Source organism: Peromyscus leucopus, chromosome 12 (assembly GCF_004664715.2).
Source record: "Peromyscus leucopus breed LL Stock chromosome 12, UCI_PerLeu_2.1, whole genome shotgun sequence".
NCBI classification, from domain to species: domain Eukaryota; kingdom Metazoa; phylum Chordata; class Mammalia; order Rodentia; family Cricetidae; genus Peromyscus; species Peromyscus leucopus.
Genome location: NC_051073.1, coordinates 74944828 through 74964416, shown reverse-complemented (window position 1 = coordinate 74964416; position 19589 = coordinate 74944828). Strand labels below are relative to the sequence as shown.

Here is a 19589-nt window from a genome sequence, read left to right as displayed (position 1 = left end):
GGGTAGCAGGGTAGCATCCAGGAGAAGCTAGGCCTGAGAATGGGGCTGTGCAGGGGAAGTTGAGCCTGTGATGGTAGGCCGAGAATTCTGAAACTGTCAAGGGACAGTTTTTTAATGCCAGTGAAGACATTCTGAGAATCACATAACACCATCACTCCAGGACATAGGCAAATCCCACGCATAGTGAGGGACTCACCAGGAAATGCTCTGGCTGGCTAGAATCCCAGGTATGATCCCTGGTGTCTCTATCATGGCTGTAATTCATTGGGAACAGCACTCTGAGTCCAGTGGGAAGTTCACTGCAAGAGAACTGACCCCAGGATCAGTTTCTTGCCCAGCTTCATGGTCTCCTACTTGTGGTTGACCATTGTCATGGTTGTCAAGCCATTAGCTGTCACTGTTCTCTCTGGTGGGTATTTCCAGTCATGCACACTCCTGGACTCTTCCCCTCTAACCTACAGGCAGATTTGCCATTAGACTGAAGCACCTGGGCTCTGGTGGAGTCTAGAGTAGGGAAGGTGGCAAGCTGTGTTCTGTCCCTCCAGGAGAATTCAGTGTTCTTTGGAAATATTTGATGAACTGAACACTAGCCTGACTCAGAGCACATGTGCATTGGCTCAGTGTCCGCATTCTTCCTGATGGGAACTCTCACCAACCACCTTCTGGACCTTGATCCTATGTCTTTGTACTAAAGTCTGCTTCTTAGAAAGTCTTGTTTGAGGCTATTTTAACAAGATCTTCAAAGTCACTCATGCAGGATTTTTAATTTATTTCCTGAATCCGGATACTAGTCTCCTCAAAGGGAATGTGGTCAAACAGGAAAGAGACTCAACATGAGAAATAACCCTGGACTGATGACTCCACAAAAACATTTTCTGATAACTTCACATACACACAAAAAAATGATTGTATAACAAAGCAATATCACACAGGTATACACTTGACAACAATTCTCATAGCTACAAAATAGAGCTACATTGTATTGGGATAACAAGAATGAACCATAATTATAGCTTGTTAACCCAGAGAGAGGGAGGAAAATCAAGGTGACAGGCCACACTACACCTTCTGCTGAGTCACAGGTCAGTAGAGGTCTCAACAAGACCAAGTGCACAGCATGGACAAGGCACAGGAAGGTGAACAGCCTCGCTAAGAACAGCTCAGTTAGAAGAGTTAGAAGACTGATTATGGACAAGTGCCTGCAGGGTTACTGTGATCAGAGACCACAGAGGCCTAAGGGAGAATTTCTGAGCCAAGGGACTCTTGAATGAGTTGGCTCCACCCTTCCTCATCAGTTTCTGCTTCACAGCTTTGAAGTATTTTCCCCACTTAAGCCTCCATGGGGAGACCCAGAGAGGGGTAAATTTGCATAGCCACAGAACATCCACTACCATCAAAAGGATTGAAAGAGAATAAAAGCCTGATTAGCCTGGTTGTGCTGTGACCTCCAGGATCCAGAACTCTGTGGCATCTCCACCATGGCCTGGCTGTTCCTCCTGCTCCCCTTGCTCTCCCTCTGCACAGGTGACCTATGCAGACTCACTCTGAAGTTTCTGCCTGCACAGGACACTACTCTCCTACCTTGAACCCTAAGTTCTGTTCTGGTAGAGTGTTTAGTTGACCTTAGAAAGGGCATTGTTCAATATCCTTAGCATCTTTCTCTTTTCTTTTGCAGGTTCAATGGCCTCCTACATACTGACTCAACCTCCTTCAGTATCAGTGGCCCTAGGTCAAAAGGCCACAATCACCTGCTCTGGAGAAAACCTCTCAGATCAGTATGTTCACTGGTACCAGCAGAAGCCAGGCCAGGCCCCTGTGCTGGTCATATATGAAGATAATAACCGTCCCTCTGACATCCCAGACCACTTCTCTGGCTCCAGCTCAGGGAACACAGCCACCTTGACCATCAGCAAAGCCCAGGCTGGAGATGAAGCTGATTATTACTGTCAAAGATGGGATAGCACTGATGATGCTCACAATAACACAGGCAGATGAGGAAGTAAGACACAAACCCCCTCTCTCCTGTGACAGTGGCAACTTGTTTTTCAGTTTAACTTACAGAGTTACTTCCCTGCCCTTTGCCAAAAACTTTGTTTTCTGATTCAAAATGACCAAGCATACATGATTAAGAAGTCAACTGCTTAATATCATCCTTTAGACTCTACCAGGCAGAATATGTGGTGACCTTCAGATTCCATCAGAGAAAGGATTTTATTCCTATTCATTCATTTGTTTGTTTGTTTACTTTTGGTTTTTAGAGGCAGGGTTTCTCTGTGGAATTTTGGTGCCCGTCCTGGAACTTGCTCTGTAGACCAGGCAGCAGATTATCATGAGGAATCATTCTTTTAACTGTTTAGACTGTTTAATTCTAATATATATGTTAGAATATATATATACATATACATACATACATACATATATGTATGTATAATTTAATTAGAATTAAATATACTTAATTCTAATACACACACATATATACGTATATACATTTACATACTGTCATACACATACACATACACACACACACACACACACACACACACACACACACACACACACAATCATGTTTGCTCATGTGTGGTTCTATCCCAGGTCTCTGGTATATCCAGCCTCTGATTCCTGTCTATAAAAGCCATGGGCTCCCTCCAGTGGCATGGGCCTCAGATTGGATCATTCATTAGTTTGGCACATTCACAAATACAGTGACCATTACCCCAGCACATCTAGCATACAGGATAGATTGTAGGCTAGAGTTTTGTGGCTCTGTTGATGTCCCCGTATTGCTTTTGGAAGCCTTGCTTGGTTATAGCAGATGGCCAGTTCAGGCCTACTATCTCCCATTAAAAGAAACCTCTAGGGCAACTCTCATAGATTTCAGGTAGTTTGCATCACTAAGTTTTGAGGCCACATTCATCCTGATACCCAAACCACATAAAGATTTGACAAAGAAAAAGAATTATAGATCAATTTCCATCATGAACATAGATGCAAAACTAGTCAATAAGAATAATCAAAAACTGAATTAAAAAAAGTCAAAAAGACCATCCACCAGGATCAAGTAGCCTTGTCCCAGATATGCAGGATGGTTCAACATGTGAAAATCAGTCAATGTATTCCTCTATATAAACAATCAGAAAGAAAAAAAATATGATCATCTCATTTATTGTTGAAAAAAAGTTGATGAAATCCAATGAATTTTTATGGAGATATCAGAGACAAAATGGACACATCTAAATAAAATAAAGGCAATTTACAACTAGCCTACAGCCAACATCAAATTAAATGGAGGGAAAGTTAAAATTATTAAAGATAAAATATGCACATCAGTCTCTCTATATATAGTTTAATGGTGGAATACTTGAGTTAAATATGTTAGGTCTTATGCTGGATTCACATAATCTACCCTCCAATAATAATGAAAAATTGAAAATAATTTTAGGACATCATTGAGTTTTCTAATTCAGTGTGCAGTTTTCCAGTTCTCTCTCTCTCTCTCTCTCTCTCTCTCTCTCTCTCTCTCTCTCTCTCTCTCTCTCTCTCTCTCTCTGTGTGTGTGTGTGTGTGTGTGGTCGCAAGTCAACAAAATGAGACCCTCCATCATCAGAGCAGAGCTCCTAACTGAAATAAGAAAATGGTAAGACAGTAGAAAAACACTCTTTTAAAATGTAAAGTGAAAAATATCCCTGCAGAAAACAATGTACCTAATGTGCTTTTCTGAACATGTCTTTATGTAATACAAGACTACGTACCATGGAAAAAAAGCAATTAAAGTTTAAAAGGAGGAAAAATAATGGCATTCTTTATTTAAAAAAATAGAGAAATTATTAAACATTGAAAAGGACATAATTGATATTACATAAATGAGAAATACAGTGTCTAAGATTATCAACAAAACTAAACTGTTTGGCAAAATATTAGACGTTGTATTTTAAAAACCAATGGCACTGAAATACAACAGCAGAAAATATTAAAGATAAATCATGTACATAGGTCCTGGATATAGTTTAGTGGTGGAATACTTGAGTGGGATATGATACATCCTATGTTGGATACACAGCATCTGTCCCCCAATAAAAATAAGGGAAAGGTGCAAAATATTTCCAGTGCATCATTGAGTTTTCCTACTCTGTGTGGAATTCTCTCTCTGTCTCTGTCTCTGTCTCTCTCTCTCTCTCTTTCTCTCTCTCTCTCCACTACTGAGAAACCAAGAAGACACTGTCAGGGACCAGGAGTGAATACAGTATTTGAAGAATCAATGATCAAAAAAGTTCTGCACTTATAAAAATAAAAAAATACCATGTGCAAAGAACACAAGAAACTGAACCTGAAGATAAATGACAGTATGTAACATTAAATGGCACTGATAGTAATAATTGGTGAAATGAACCTGGATCCTAAATTATTAGAGCAGAATTCTCAACTGAAGTAAGAATGTATTAAGTCAGTAGAACAACATCCTTTTAAAATGTAATCTGAAAATTCTCCCTACAGAAAATAATATATGCAGTGAATACATAAAAGTATACTAAAACTTTTTCAGATATTAAGTTTATCTCTAAAGTAAGCTAAAAGAGTATTTACCCCTTTAAAAATGAAAATCAAAATATATATCATAAAAGAAATTTAATGAAAACAGTGTATAAGATAAAACCAAATCATTGATGTCATGTTCATAGACATGTTGTATTATTGCCATGGGTAGTTTGATAAAATAATAAATGATTTTTCTATAAGTCTTCCACAATTGATTGACATAATCAGAGTGTTGGGTGGTGGAATTTCACTGGAAAGTCTGCTGGCTGGGGACTGGCCAAACATTTGTCCTCTGGTCAGTGCCATGGCTCTTGTTCTGTACTCTGTTTTCAGGGCAGAAGGTTTGTGTACATTGACACCATATGCACTGATATAATTTGATTACTGTGTCACTTATGTGGTCCATATTATGAGGATATGCTGCCTTTGGCATCACTGCTGGAAATCAGGTCCTTTGAAAAGTACATTAGTTTGCTGAGTCTCTAGTGCCTTGTAGATCACACCTTGAAATTAAAGTCCTGGCCTGATCAGAACTTCCAAACCTTGCTTCAATTTAGGAGACATGGTACTTGAAATTGCATCTCAGAGACCTGATATTTGATGTTTTTCTTTCCTCCATACAATTGACCAACAGCAGGCACCTGCAACTAGATACATTAAAGGGCCCTTCTCAAAAGTAAAGACCACTTCCCCTCCGGACCAGAGGTGAGTGTCCTGGCTCAGCGTGGACCCCATCCCTGGGCACCAGCCACTCCAGGGAAGACCTGTCCAACTTGACCCCAGGTTCTGGCCACCGGGAAGGATCCCCTTCTCCAAGACCCCCAGCAGACCCTGCAATCTCCACGCCCCGCCCCCACACCCATCCACCCGATACCCCAGCCACTTCCTGAGACTTAGAGACTGGACACCAGCTCCCATCCTGTCCCAAACTTCCCTTGAAGGACCAGAGAGGACCAGAGAAAGAGAGAGCTCCCATCCTGCCCCTGACTTCCCTTTTGGACAAGAGCTCCCATCCTTCCCCAAACTTCCCTTCTGAACCAGAGAGAGAGCTCCCATCCTGCCCTGGTCTTCCCTTCTGGACAAGAGTGCCCATCCTGATTCGGAATTCCCGTCTGAACAAAAGCTTCCGTCCTGCCCTGGAGATCCCATTTGGACAAGAGAGCTCCAATCTCTAAAAGAGAGAGAGAGAGACTTCTTGAATCTGTCAGCTCTGTCTGAACTAAGGGTGCTGATAAGACCAAGAACAAACAAACCACAAGGAGATGGGCAGACGTCAAGGCAGAAGTACATACAACAAAATGAAGAGCAATACAGCATCACCAAAACCTAGTCCACCTCCAACATCTAGACCTGAACATCAAAAATTGGAAGAAGCAAAAGTAAACAGCCTTATGAATAACATCATGAAGAAGGTAGAGGTTTGTGTAGATGAAAAGACAAAAAAAATGGGAAGAACGCTATAAACAACTGGAGGAAAGGGCAAACAAATTAGAAGAAAACAACAAAGTCCTGGAAGAAAACAATAAAGTACTGAAAGAAAATCATGAAAAAGCAATGAAACAAATAAAGGAAACAGTCCAAGACCTGAAAAAGGAAACAGAAAAAATGAAGAAAACACAAACAGAGGGAATGCTGGAAATAGAAAATCTGAGTAAACCATCGGGAACTTCAGATGCAAGTATAACCAACAGAATGCGAATGCAAGAGATGGAAGAAAGGATCTCTGGCGTTGAAGATACAATAGAAGAAATAGATTCATCAGTCAAAGAAAACACTAAAGTCAACAAAGTCATGAACCAAAATGTCCAAGAAATTTGGGACACCATGAAAAGACCAAACCTACAAATAATAGGGATAGAAGAAGGAGAAGAATACCAACTCAAAGGCACAGAAAATATATTCAACAAAATCATAGAAGAAAACTTTCCCAACTTAAAGAAGGAAATGCCTATGAAGATACAAGAAGCCTATAGAACACCAAACAGTCTAGACCCCCCCCAAAAAGTCTCCTCGCCACATAATAATTAAACAACTAAACGTAGAGAATAAAGAAAGACTATTAAAAGCAGCAAAGGAAAAAGGCCAAGTGACATATAAAGGCAAACCCATCAGAATAACACCCGATTTCTCAATGGAGACTTTGAAAGCCAGAAGGACCTGGACAGGTGTAATGCAGACACTAAGAGACCATGGATGTCAGCCCAGACTAATATACCCAACAAAACTTTTAATCATCATAGACGGAATGAACAAGATATTCAAAGACAAAGCCAAATTTAATCAATACTTATCCACAAACCCAGCCCTACAGAAAGCACTAGAAGGAAAATTCCAACCGAAGGAAGTCAGATATACCCTTGAAAATACAGGCAATAGATAAAGCCACAGCAGTAAACCCCAAAGAAGAGAAGTACACACACACTACCACCAAATATAACAGGGAGGAACAATCACTGGTCATTATTATCCCTTAATATCAATGGACTTACTTCACCTATAAAAAGACATAGGCTTACAGAATAGATACGGAAGCAGGACCAATCTTCCTGCTGCATACACATCTGAAATTCAAAGACAGACACTGCCTAAGAATAAAAGGCTGGGAAAAGACTTTCCAATCAAACGGTCTTAAGAAATAAGCAGGTGTAGCCACCCGGATATCAAAAAAAATAGACTTCAAACTAAAATCAATCAAAAGAGATCAAGAAGGGCATTACATACTCATCACAGGAAAGATCCACCAGGATGAAGTTTCAATTCTGAACATTTATGCCCCAAACACAAGGGTACCCACATATGTAAAAGAAACATTACTAAAGCTTAAACCACATATAAAACCCCACACATTAATAGTGGGAGATCTCAACACCCCACTTTCACCACTGGACAGATCTCCCAAATCAAAACTTAACGGAGAAATAAAGGACTTAACTGATGTCCTGACCCAAATGGACCTAATAGATATCTACAGAACATTCCATCCTAACAAAAAAGAATATACCTTCTTCTCAGCACCCCATGTAACTTTCTCTAAAATTAACCACATAATTGGCCACAAAGCAATCTCAGCACATACAAAACAATTGGAATAACCTCTTGTGTTCTATCAGACCACCATGGTTTAAAGTTAGATTTCAACAACAACAAAAACTACAAAAAACCTACAATCTCATGGAAACTGAATAATGCTCAACTGAATCACCAATGAGTTAAAGAAGAAAGAAAGAAATTAAAGACTTCCTAGAGATAAATGAAAATTAAGACACCACATACCCAAACTTATGGGACAATAGGAAAGCAGTGCTAAGAGGGAAATTCATAGCACTAAATGCCCACATAAAGAAGTTGGAGAAATCTAACACTAGTAACTTAACAGCACACGTGAAAGCTCTACAACAAGAAGAAGCAAAGTCTCCCAGGAAGAATAGATGCCAGGAAATTATCAAAGTGAGAGGTGAAATCAATAAAATAGAAACTAAGAGAACAATACAAAAAATTAATGAAATAAAGAGTTGGCTCTTTGTGAAAATCAACAAGATAGACAAGCCCTTATCCAAACTAACCAAAAGACAGAGAGAGAGAATCCAAATCAACAAAATCAGAAATGAAAAAGGGGACATAACAACATACATTGAGGAAATCCAGAGATTATAAGGTCATATTTCAAAAAACTCAACTCCACAAAACTGGAAAACCTAAAAGAAATGGATAATTTTCTGGATAGGTACCACATACCTAAGTTAAATCAAGAGCAGATAAACTATTTAAATAGTCCAATAACCCCTAAGGAAATAGAAACAGTCATTAAAAGTCTCCCAAGCAAAAAAAGCCTAAGACCAGATGGTTTCAGTGCAGAATTCTACCAGATCTTCAAAGAAGAGTTAATACCAATACTCTCTAAATTGTTCCACACAATAAAAACAGAAGGAACATTACCAAACTCCTTCTATGAGGCTACAATTACTGTGATTCTTAAACCAAACAAGGATACAACAAAGAAAGAGAACTACAGACCGATCTCCCTCATGAACATTGATGCAAAAATACTCAATAAAACACTGGCAAACAGACTCCAGGAACACATCAAGACAGTTATCCATCATGATCAAGTAGGCTTCATCCCAGGGATGCAAGGGTGGTTCAACATATGAAAGTCCATCAATGTAATACACCATATAAACAAACTCATAGAAAAAAAAGACATGATCATCTCACTAGATGCAGAAAAGGCATTTGACAAAATCCAACACCCCTTCATGATAAAAGTCTTGGAGCAATCAGGAATACAGGGAACATACCTAAACATAATAAAGGCAATTTACAGCAAGCCAACAGCCAACATCAAATTAAATGGAGAGAAACTCAAAGCAATTTCACTAAAATCAGGAATGAGGCAAGGTTGTCCACTCTACCCATACTTATTCAATATAGTACTTAAAGTTCTAGCCAGAGCAATAAGACAACATAAGGAGATTAAGGGGATTCAAATTGGAAAGGAAGAAGTCAAGCTTTCCCTATTTGCAGATGACATGATGGTATACTTGAGTGACCCCTAATATTCCACCCAGGAATTGATAAAGCTTATAAAAACCTTCAGCAACATAGCAGGATACAAGAACAACTCAAAAAAATCAGTAACCCTCCTATATACAATGGACAAAGAAGCTGAGAAGGCAATTAGAGATACATCACCCTTTACAATAGCCAAAAATGACATAAAATACCTTGGGGTAACACTAACCATGCAAGTGAAGTACCTATATGACAAGAACTTTAAGTCCCTGAAAAAAGAAATTGAAGACAACCTCAGAAAATGGAAAGATCTCCAATGCTCATGGATAGGCAGGACTAACAGTAAAAATGGCAATTTTACCAAAAGCAATCTACAGACTCAATGCAATCCCCATCAAAATTCCAACACAATTCTTCACAGACCTGGAAAGAATATTGCTCAACTTCATATGGAAAAACAAAAAACCCAGGATAGCCAAAAGAATCCTGTACAATAAAACAACCTCTGGAGCCATCACGATCCCTGACTTCAAGCTCTACTATAGAGCTACAGTAATAAAAACAGTTTCGTATTGGCATAAAAACCGAAATGTGGACCAATGGAATCAAACTGAAGACCCTGACATTAACCCACACACCTATGAACATATAATTTTTGACAAAGAAGCCAGAGGTGTACAATGGAAAAAAGAAAGCATCTTCAACAAATGGTGCTGGCATAACTGGATGTCAACGTGTAGAAGGCTACAAATAGATCCATATCTGTCACCGTGCACAAAACTTAAGTCCAAGTGGATCAAGGACCTCAACATAAATCCAGCTACTCTGAACCTGCTAGAAGAGAAAGTAGGAAGTAGTCTTGAACGCATTGGCACAGGAGATCACTTCCTAAATATAACACCAGTAGCACAGACACTGAGACAAACAATCAATGGGACCTCTTGAAACTGAGAAGCTTTTGCAGAGAAAAGGATATGGTCAACAAGGCAAAGTGACAGCCTACAGAATGGGAAAAGGTCTTCACCAATTCCACATCTGACAGAGGACTGATATCCAGAATATATAAGGAACTCAAGAAATTAGACATCAAAACGACCAACAGTCCATTTAAGAAATGGGCTATAGAACTAAACAGAGAATTCTCAACAGAGGAAACTCAAATGGCTGAAAGACATTTAAGGAATTGCTCAACATCCCTAATCATCAAGGAAATGCAAATCAAAACAACTCTGAGATACCACCTTATGCCTGTCAGAATGGCTAGATGCCCTTCAACTGAAGAATGGATAAATAAGTTGTGGCACATATACACAATGGAATACTACTCAGCAGAGAAAAACAATGACATCATGAGGTTTGCAGGCAAATGGATGGATCTAGAAAAAAATCATCCTGAGTAAGGTAACCCAGACTCAGAAAGACAAACATGGTATGTAGTCACTCATAGGAGGATACTAGAGGTAAAACAAAAATGACTAGACTGCTACTCACAACCCCAGGGAGGCTACCTAGAAAACAGAACGCCAAGAAAGACACAGGGATCGCCCAATGACAGAGAAATGGTTGAGATCTACATGAACAACCTGGACATGAGTGGGAGCAATGAAGGGCGAGGGTCGAGGGAAAGAGAGCGGGAGTTCCCAACTGGATCAAGGACAGAGAGGGAGAACAAGAAATAGGAGACCATGGTAAATGAAGAACATATGAGAAAAGGAAGAAACAAAGTGCTAGAGAGGCCCACATAAATCCACAAAGATACCCCCACAATAGACTACTGGCAATGGTTGAGAGACAGCCAGAACCGACCTACTCTGGTGATGGGATAGCCAAACACCCTAATAGTCGTGTCAGAAACCCCATCTAAGTACTGAGGTATCTGGATGCAGAGATCCATGGCTAGGCTCTGGGTGGAGCGCTGGGAGTCTAATTAGCGAGAAAGAGTAGGGTTTGTATGAGAGAGAATTGTTGAAACCAAGGTTGGATAAAGCACAGGGACAAATAGCCAAACGAATGGAAACACATGAACTATGAACCAAAGGCTGAGGGGTCCCCAGCTGGATCAGGCCCTCTGAATAGGTGAGACAGTTGATTGACTTGATCTGTTTGGGAGGCATCTAGGCAGTGGTACCAGGTCCTGTGTTCATTGCATGAGTTGGCTGTTTGAAACCTGGGACTTATGCAGGATCGCTTGGCTCAGTCTGGGAGGAGGGGACTGGACCTGCCTGGACTGAGTCTATCAGGTCGATCTCAGTCCTCGGAGGAGGCTTTGCTCTGGAGGAGGTAGGAATGGGGGATTGGCGGGGGGGGGGGGGGGGGGCGGTAGGAGGGGGGAGAACAAGGGAATCCGTGGCTGATATGTAGAACTGAATGGTATTGTAAAATAAAATAAAAGGAAAAAAAAGTAAAGACCAACATATAGAGGTATGCATTCAATTAATGACTGGAGAGTCATGAGACAATCTGGATGACTAAAATACATCATGGTTTATAGAAATTAATGCAAGAAAAATAAATTATATTGTGATTTATACCATATAAGAATATTATTTGAGTAAGATGGGAAATGCTAAAGAGACATAAAACATGTGTCTGAAGATCTTATAGAGTATACAAAGTGTATTTTAGACTTGGAGATTGATACCCAGGTGTTAGCTCTGTGTTATACACTCTACACCATTTTAAGGCAAATCCATGGACATCAAAGTGCTGTAACTGGTAACTGAATTAATCACCATCCTTCATAGAAAGAGGATGAATGGAAAATAAGCAGACAAAGCAATGTCCAAGAAAATACACCTGGATAAAACGGCAAAAAAAAAAATAATAATTTTGAAGAAACAATATTGAAAAGTAAGTTCAATGAAGAGGTTGGCACAGTGAAAGAAATAAAGTTAAGATGAAGATGAAATTGAAAAATTCAGTTTCTAGATGTAAAGCAAAAGATAACTAGACTATAACACACAGCTTCAGAGAAGCTAGCAAACAAGGAAAACCCAAAGAGTGAAGCATGGATCACCCTGGGAAGGGGAAATAGATGCGATCTCCATGAGTAAACTGGAGATGAGAGGTGGGCAATGGAGGGTATGGGATGGAGGATGAGAACATAAGGGAATGGAATGGTTGAACTGGGACAGGGACAGAGTAGGAGAGCAAGGAGATACCATGATAGAGGGAGGCATCATGGGGATATGGAGAAACCGGGTACTAGGGAAGTTCCCAGTAATTCCCAAAGATGACCCTGGTTTAGTGGAGAGGGTGCCTGAACTGGCTTACCTCAATTATCAGATTGGTGAATACCATAACTGTCACCATAGAGCCTTTCTCCAGTAAGTGATGGAAGCAGATGCAAAGATCTACAGCCAAATACCAGGCTGAGCTCCAGCAATGCAGTGGAAGAGAGAGGAGAGGGTTTCTATCAGCAAGGATATCAAGATCATGATGGGGAAACCTACAGAGACAACCAAACCAAAAGAGTGGGAACTCATGAAATTTAGATCAACAGCTGTGGAGTCTGCACGGGAACAGACTAGGCCCTCTGCATATCGAGACAGTTGTGTAGCTTGATCTACTTAAGGGGCCTTCTAGCAATAGGATCAGAATCCATCTCTGGTACATGAGTGGGCTTGTTGGAGCCCAATACCTATGATGGGGCACCTCACACAGCCTTAGACAGGGGGAGGGGCTTGGACCTGCCTCTACTAAATGTACCTCCCCGTGAGAGGTCTTACCTCCTTGTAGGAGAGAATGGAGAATGAATTGTGAGAGGGATGCTGGGCGATGGGAGGAGGGAAGAGGGGGAATCTATGATTTGTATATAAAATGAATAAAAAATTTTCTTAATAAAAAAACTGTATGCCAGAGTGGGAAAAATTCAGTATCAAATTTATAAACCTCAGAGAAAGCCTTATGATTAGATGGATCAAGTAGAAGATAGAATATCAAGACTTGAAGGTGAAAGAGAGGAATTGGACCACTCAAGCAAAGACTATTAAAACTTAAAAAAAATAAAATAAAAGGACCAGTTATGAATTATTAAACTGAGAAAAGACCACAAATTTGAATCATGATATGTGTGAAGGGGAAAAAATATCAGGTCAAAGGTATAGACAGAAATTTCAACAATATCATATAAGAAAATATTGCTACTTACAGAAACACATTCTTATAGAGATGTAAGGAGCACACAGTACACAAAGAGATAGGACAGAAAAACAACTCCTTACAGCATATTGTTCCTATAATAATAAATATACAGAACAAAGAATCTCTAAAAGCCAAAAGACCCTGGAACAATGTACTTCAAAATCTTAAATATCATGATACCTACCTAGGTCACTGTACACAGAAAAACTGTGTGCCACAGTAGAAAGAGAAAGTAATACTCCCTATGATGAAAGCACACTAATAGAATTCATATCTACCCAACAAGCCTAATAAAAGATACTAAAAATAGCAACTTCAAACTGAAGAATTCAATAAGCATAGCCAGGAGACTCTAGAAAGAAAACAAATGAAATTATAATTATTGAAATACAAAATAGTATTAAGAACACAAAGGTCAAATAATCATCAATCAACATACATCTTTCCATAATAATTTAACTATTGATAAACTCAGCCCCCCCCCCAATCAAAAGATATGGGTAAATTGAGTGGATTAGGAAACTAATCCTGTTTTTCTGTTATCTACAAAGCATTCATCTAACCTTCAGGGATAGGCAAAACCTCAAAATGAGAGAATGGAAAATTATTATAAGTTAATGTGACCAGGAAGCATGGAGTTATCATTATCCTAGTGTCCAATAAAAGAGATTTTCCACTAAAAGTAATGAGAAAAAATATGACAAATAGCATAAGATTGGATGGAAGGACATGAACTGAATCCAACTTATTATCAGTGGCTGAAATCAATACCCTACTTTCTCCAAAAGACAAATAATCTGGACAAAAGTAAATAGAGAAACATCAGAATTAAACGATTCCATACACCAAATGTACCAAATAGATATCTAGAGAATATTCTACCCAAACAAGAAATATACAATATACTCATCAGTCTATAAAAATGTTTATAATATAGATCATTCCCTGTGATGGAAAGCAAGTCTTAACAAGTTCAGAAAACTTGAAGTAATTCTATATCCTGCCTGATCACAGCGCAACAAAACTTAAAATTTAAAGCAAAGAATTATCCATTAATTTCAGAAGTCTGTGTAGGTCAAACAGCATATTACTGAATGTTGAAAGGGTCAAGGAAGAAATTTAAGAGAGGAAAAATAATACTGGATTTAAATCAAAATGAAAATACAACACAACAAAATCTCTTGAATAAATTAAAAGCAGTCCTAAGAGGGAAATTTATGCCTCTAAATGCCTATATTAAAATCAGAAAACATAGAAATCAATGACTTATTGTGGAAATTCAATGATTTGTGGAAGACAAGAATAAGGCAAAGCACAATCTGGTACAAAGAAACAAATAATAGACAAGGACACAAATTAATGAAATATAAACACAGGAAGCAATACAAAGAAGCAACAAGTCTAAGAGCTGAACTTTGAGAAGAAAACCAATATTGGCAAACCCTTAGTTCAATTAAACAAAAGAAAGGGATGACCCATGTTACCAGAATTATAGGTGGCAGAAAATGATTATAAGGGCCATAAAAGGAATTTGGATAAAATTTTAAAACCTATTAGAATAGAGAATCAAAATGAAATGGATGGATTTCCAGACTCATATGTAGCTGAAAGTATTCCTGTATCTTGCCTGGCCCACAGTCAGGGCAAATCTCTCCTATCAGCCAGTCCTGCAAGTAAACACACAGAGGCTTATATTAATTAAAACTGCTCTACCATTAGCTCAGGCTTCCTACTGACTAGCTCTTACACTTAAACTCAGCCCATTTTTGTTAATCTATATGTTGCCACGTTTTCCATGGTTCTACCTCTGTGCCATTACATGATTCTCCCTGGAGAGTGGGTTGGTGTCTCCTGACTCAGCCTTCCTCTTCCCAAAATTCTCATTGTCTGCTTATCCTGCCTATTCTTGCTGCTTGACTACTGACCAGTCAGTGTTTCATTAAACCAGTGTACAAAAGCTTTATTCCACAGCATTTTTCCTTTTCTGCTTAATTAAAAAGGAAAGTTTAAATTTAACACAGTAAAATTATATATAACAAAACAGTTATCAAGCAAGAATTATAGTTACAATATCTAGTCTACTTATGTTTGGTATATTTAAACAAAATATTTTATTTATCCTATATTTGTGAGTCTAAGGTTTTATATCTAACTTATCTTTTATCATAACAAAGGAAAATTACAACTACCTATTCTTTAATTATATTAAAGATCTCAGAAGCATACAATATTACCTAAGTAAACAGGAAGAGCATTGTAAGAACTTCCAAAAATCTAGAATGAAAGAGACAGCTGCCTGTCTGGGCAGTCATCCAAAGTTCCTCTGTAATGTTGGGGCATCCAGCTTCAGTCTATAGGTCTAGAGTCTCTCAGTTACTTCTTCCTGTGTCCTGTAGAATGTCTGACAGTTTCTTCTGTGAAGCAGGAACCTGATGGACCATCTCACCTTGCATAGTTCAGTATCACCTTCCAATGGGTCCTGCATGTCCAGTTTATACAACATATTATCAAGCAGCTGACGCAAGGGCACTTTTTTACCTAGTGGCTAACTTTTGCCACAAAGAAAGCAAACTCCATAATGAGTTTTTTTAATGCCCATTATCTTTTCTGAAGTAGACTGGTGTTGCCAGGAGCAGACATGTCTCAATGTCCAAAAAGTCAAAGTTTTTAAAACACTTTAAATGCCATTTTCTGCAGGTCTTTGAAGTGTTTGAAGATTACCTACCTAATTGAATTATATCTATGTAAACCTAGAAAACTTAACATGACTGTAACTTTGACTATCATAGAAGACTAATTATTAAGCTGTATTTCTTAATTATCCATTACAATTTAAGTGAGCTGCACAAACATAATACCTTAAGCAAGAGTAGAAATACACATACAGTATAACAAAATTAACTTTAAATTTGTATCAATAAACCAAATATCTATACCAATGTAAAACATTTTAAACAAGCTGCTCTTTAAAAGTAGGTTCAACAATCCACCTTTTATCCTATCATATCTATATCCTATATTTTCATATCATATCCCCCTTTCTTCTTTTAGAAGAGATTGACTATAACCAATAACAATTTGTAACCAACAACCTAAACAAAGGCAAACATCCATGATTCATTTATTGGGAATGTAAGCATAATGTTCTAGGCTACTTCCTGTTGATAGGAGGTGCTGATAGTTTTATTGGGATCCTGAGAAAATTCGAGATAATGGTCAAGTCCTGGGAAGACTAGCTATAACATTTGTTGACAGGTACCATCTGTTAAGGTTCAGGAGGTCTGGCTTGGTCAAATCTGATCTGTCTTAACCTGGAACAAATCCATAGGTTCTCATCTTCTGTGGAAACAAAACCAGAATCTCTTTTCCAAAGCAACATATCCTTAGACATAAATTTTGAAATCAAGATATCTTTAAAATACAAATATTGGTTTAACTGAGCATTCTTTGCAATCAAATGTCTTTTTGTAATTAAAAATCCCAAAGACAATATAATCCAGACTCTCTGTGTGATATCCATCTTTATGTGGCTTGTTTTTTATATTACCCTTACTGTTTCTTTAAAGACTTTCTTTTTTAAAACTTTCTATTTCTTTATGTAACTGTCTAGCCTACTTTCCTCTTTCTTTCAGGCCTACATACATTTTTACATATATTGTAAACTGTTTAAAGTCTTGTTCCATCTGAATCTGACTTGTTTTGAATCTATAATCCTTCTCTGACCAGGAGAGACTTTAAACTGCTAAACTGCATGGCTATTACACAAAGGTCCAGCTTTGGCTGCTGACTCTGCCCATTTCAGCTTTTCAACATGGCAGAGATAATTCACCTCCAGCTCTGGGCCATGTCTACCATGAACTCTCAGAAAGCAGTGGGTCCATGTCTCCATTAAAGCAGTGTGTAGCCCAGAAACATCTTTTTTGTACTAGCAAGAGCTATATCCACCACACAGTTTACTGCACGGCTCCCAGATGCCACTGTATACAGTGGCAGGAACCTGCCATGCTGCACTCAAGTCCATATGCCATGAACCTGCCACACTGTAGCTCAAACCTACATGCCATAGCGTCTCAGTATCACAGTTTTCCTGAGAGACACAACTAGGAAGCTGCTCTTGGCTCCATTTTTGAACCCTTTTTTGTAAGCTTTCTCAGGTTTTGGGTGGAAATTCTTGCGCCATGTCCGGGCGCCATTTGTGCGAAAATTTAAGCTTAGAAGAAATCAACAGCTTAGACTCATAACAGATAAGGAGAATCAAAAGTAGTGAAAAACCTCTGACAAAATTTTAAAAAGAACAAGCCCAGATAAATTTACAACAGAATCCTACCAGACCATCAAAGAAGAGGTACAATCATATTCATCAGATTATTTTTTAAAGCATAAGGAACACTCTAAACTGCTTTTATGATACCACTATAATACTCATACCAAACCCAGGTAAAGATATTACATCAAGAACAAAAATCCTTTTATAAATAAAAAGAAAATGGCAGGTTAATATATCCCTGATGCATGAATCCTCAATAAAAATACTTACAAACCAAATATAGGCTTACATTAGAAAGATCATACACCATTACCAAGTTTTCTTTAATCAGATAGTTGCAAAAGTGGTTCAGTATACATGAGTCAGCAAATGTCTTACATCATATAAATGGACTTAAAGACAAAGACTATATGATCATCTCAACAGATTCAGAAAAGATCCTTGACAAAATCCAACATGCTTTCATGTTAAAAGTCCTAGGGAGAGCAGGACTTGAGAAAACATCTCCTCCTTTCTATCCCTTCAGCGCTCTCCCACTCCTTTTCAAATTTATGACCCTTTTCTTCTATTTATTATGGTTATATTATAGATAAACACAAAATAATAAATACATTCCAGAGTCCATTTACTGTTGCATATATATTTATGGGGTGACAACTTTGAATTGGATAATCTATCAAAGGCCTGATCCCCAGAGAAGATTGATTCTTCCTCTCTCAGTATCCATAATTGCCTGTAGCTCTTCCTCAAGAGACTTCCTCTATCCATGTTAACTTGTTCTGTCATTGTTCTAGTTTTGATTAGGTGACTATATTTCTTAAGTTTTGTAAGTTTTAACTTCCTTGTCACATATAAATGACACTATTTTACAGCAGATGCTCTGGTCCTCTGGCTTTTACCATCATCCTGCCCTCTCTTTCAGGATATTCTCTGAGTCTTAATTATAGGAGTGTGTTGTGAATATGTCAGCTGGGGCTGGGCGCATCGTGGTCAGCTGTTCCCTCCATTTTGACCAGTTGTATATTTCTGTAATAGTCTCTGCTGTGAAAACAAGCTGTTTTGAGGAGGTCTAAGTACTACATATGTCAGTGGATATAAGGATAATTATTAAGAATGTAATTAGAAACTATACTGGTTTACAAAAGTGTCAATGGTATTCTTTTCTTTGATCCATAACCTCATCAGCCATGGGTAATTGACTAGGTTTTAAGTACTAAGCATGAATTCTCTCCTATTGAGTGGGCCTTCCGTCCAATTAGATGGCTATTAGTTGCCTCCAAGTCTTGACATTCTGGTTATTACTGTAGGTTGTAGGTAGTTCAGCTGTGTAGGACTATTGATTGTTTGTCTCCATTGGTAGTTTGTACAGCATCTTTGGAAACTGTGACTACCAGTCCTCAGGGAGGAGCATTCCAGGTGAGTTCCTGATGATTCACCATGTCCCATGTCTGAAGTATGTGGTGCCTTTAGCAATAAAGTCTTCCCATCAACTTCTGGGAGATCATTAAGAACAATGGCAATAGCCTACTTTGTTTTTGAAGTCTCCTGGATTCATCTATCCAACAACTTTAAAGGTTTTCCATGCTTACCACTGTTTTTTATTAGATAATCTATGACTTTGGGGAGCATTATCACCCCAAGTTGTGAGGTTTCATTTAAATGTTACATGCCTTGTGTTATTTATCCCTCCTCCATTTTCTCCCTTGTATTATCTTTCCCTACCTCCTCCCCAGGTGAAGTCTCCCCCATCTGTTTTTCCAATTTCTATCTTCATTTCACCTGTGCCATATCATTCCCCTCTCCATAGCTCATTATCCCTTCCTCCTCAGTCCATTTAGACTTTCCTGATTTCTGTGGTCAGTCTATGTCATATATTGATATCCACAGATTCAGAGCTGGAGTCCTCAGATCAGAGAGGCCATTTGTTATTGTCTTTCTACGTCTGAATTACCTCACTCCATATAATATTTTGTAGTTCCACCAATTTACTTGCAAATGCCATAGTAAGTAAAATACTTATTCATGAACTTTTCATACATTAAATAAAAAAATCTGTATTGAATCTTTAAAGGGAATAAACTATATGAGAAACTTAAAAAAAAAATTCAGGGCTGAAAATATGGCTTAGAAAGTA

General features: G+C 38.4%; 1 protein-coding gene and 1 gene segment (V, D, J or C); one reads left to right on the top strand and one right to left on the bottom strand.

Moving 5' to 3' along the window:
* The window catches only part of LOC114687105 (immunoglobulin lambda-1 light chain-like), an 826243-nt gene that overhangs the window by 283639 nt on the left and 523015 nt on the right, over window positions 1-19589 (top strand). Inside the window, exons 1-2 of one of the 9 annotated variants that reach the window (XM_037209860.1) lie at window positions 1420-1524; window positions 1676-1973. The exons of the other annotated variants lie outside the window; for them this stretch is intronic. Coding sequence (XP_037065755.1) covers window positions 1479-1524; window positions 1676-1973 — 344 coding nt within the window. The 5' untranslated portion in view covers window positions 1420-1478. Of the gene's footprint in view, window positions 1-1419; window positions 1525-1675; window positions 1974-19589 lie in introns of those variants that run through there. 9 annotated transcript variants of the gene reach the window in all.
* LOC119088814 overlaps window positions 1-19589 on the bottom strand; it is a 622476-nt gene that overhangs the window by 368766 nt on the left and 234121 nt on the right.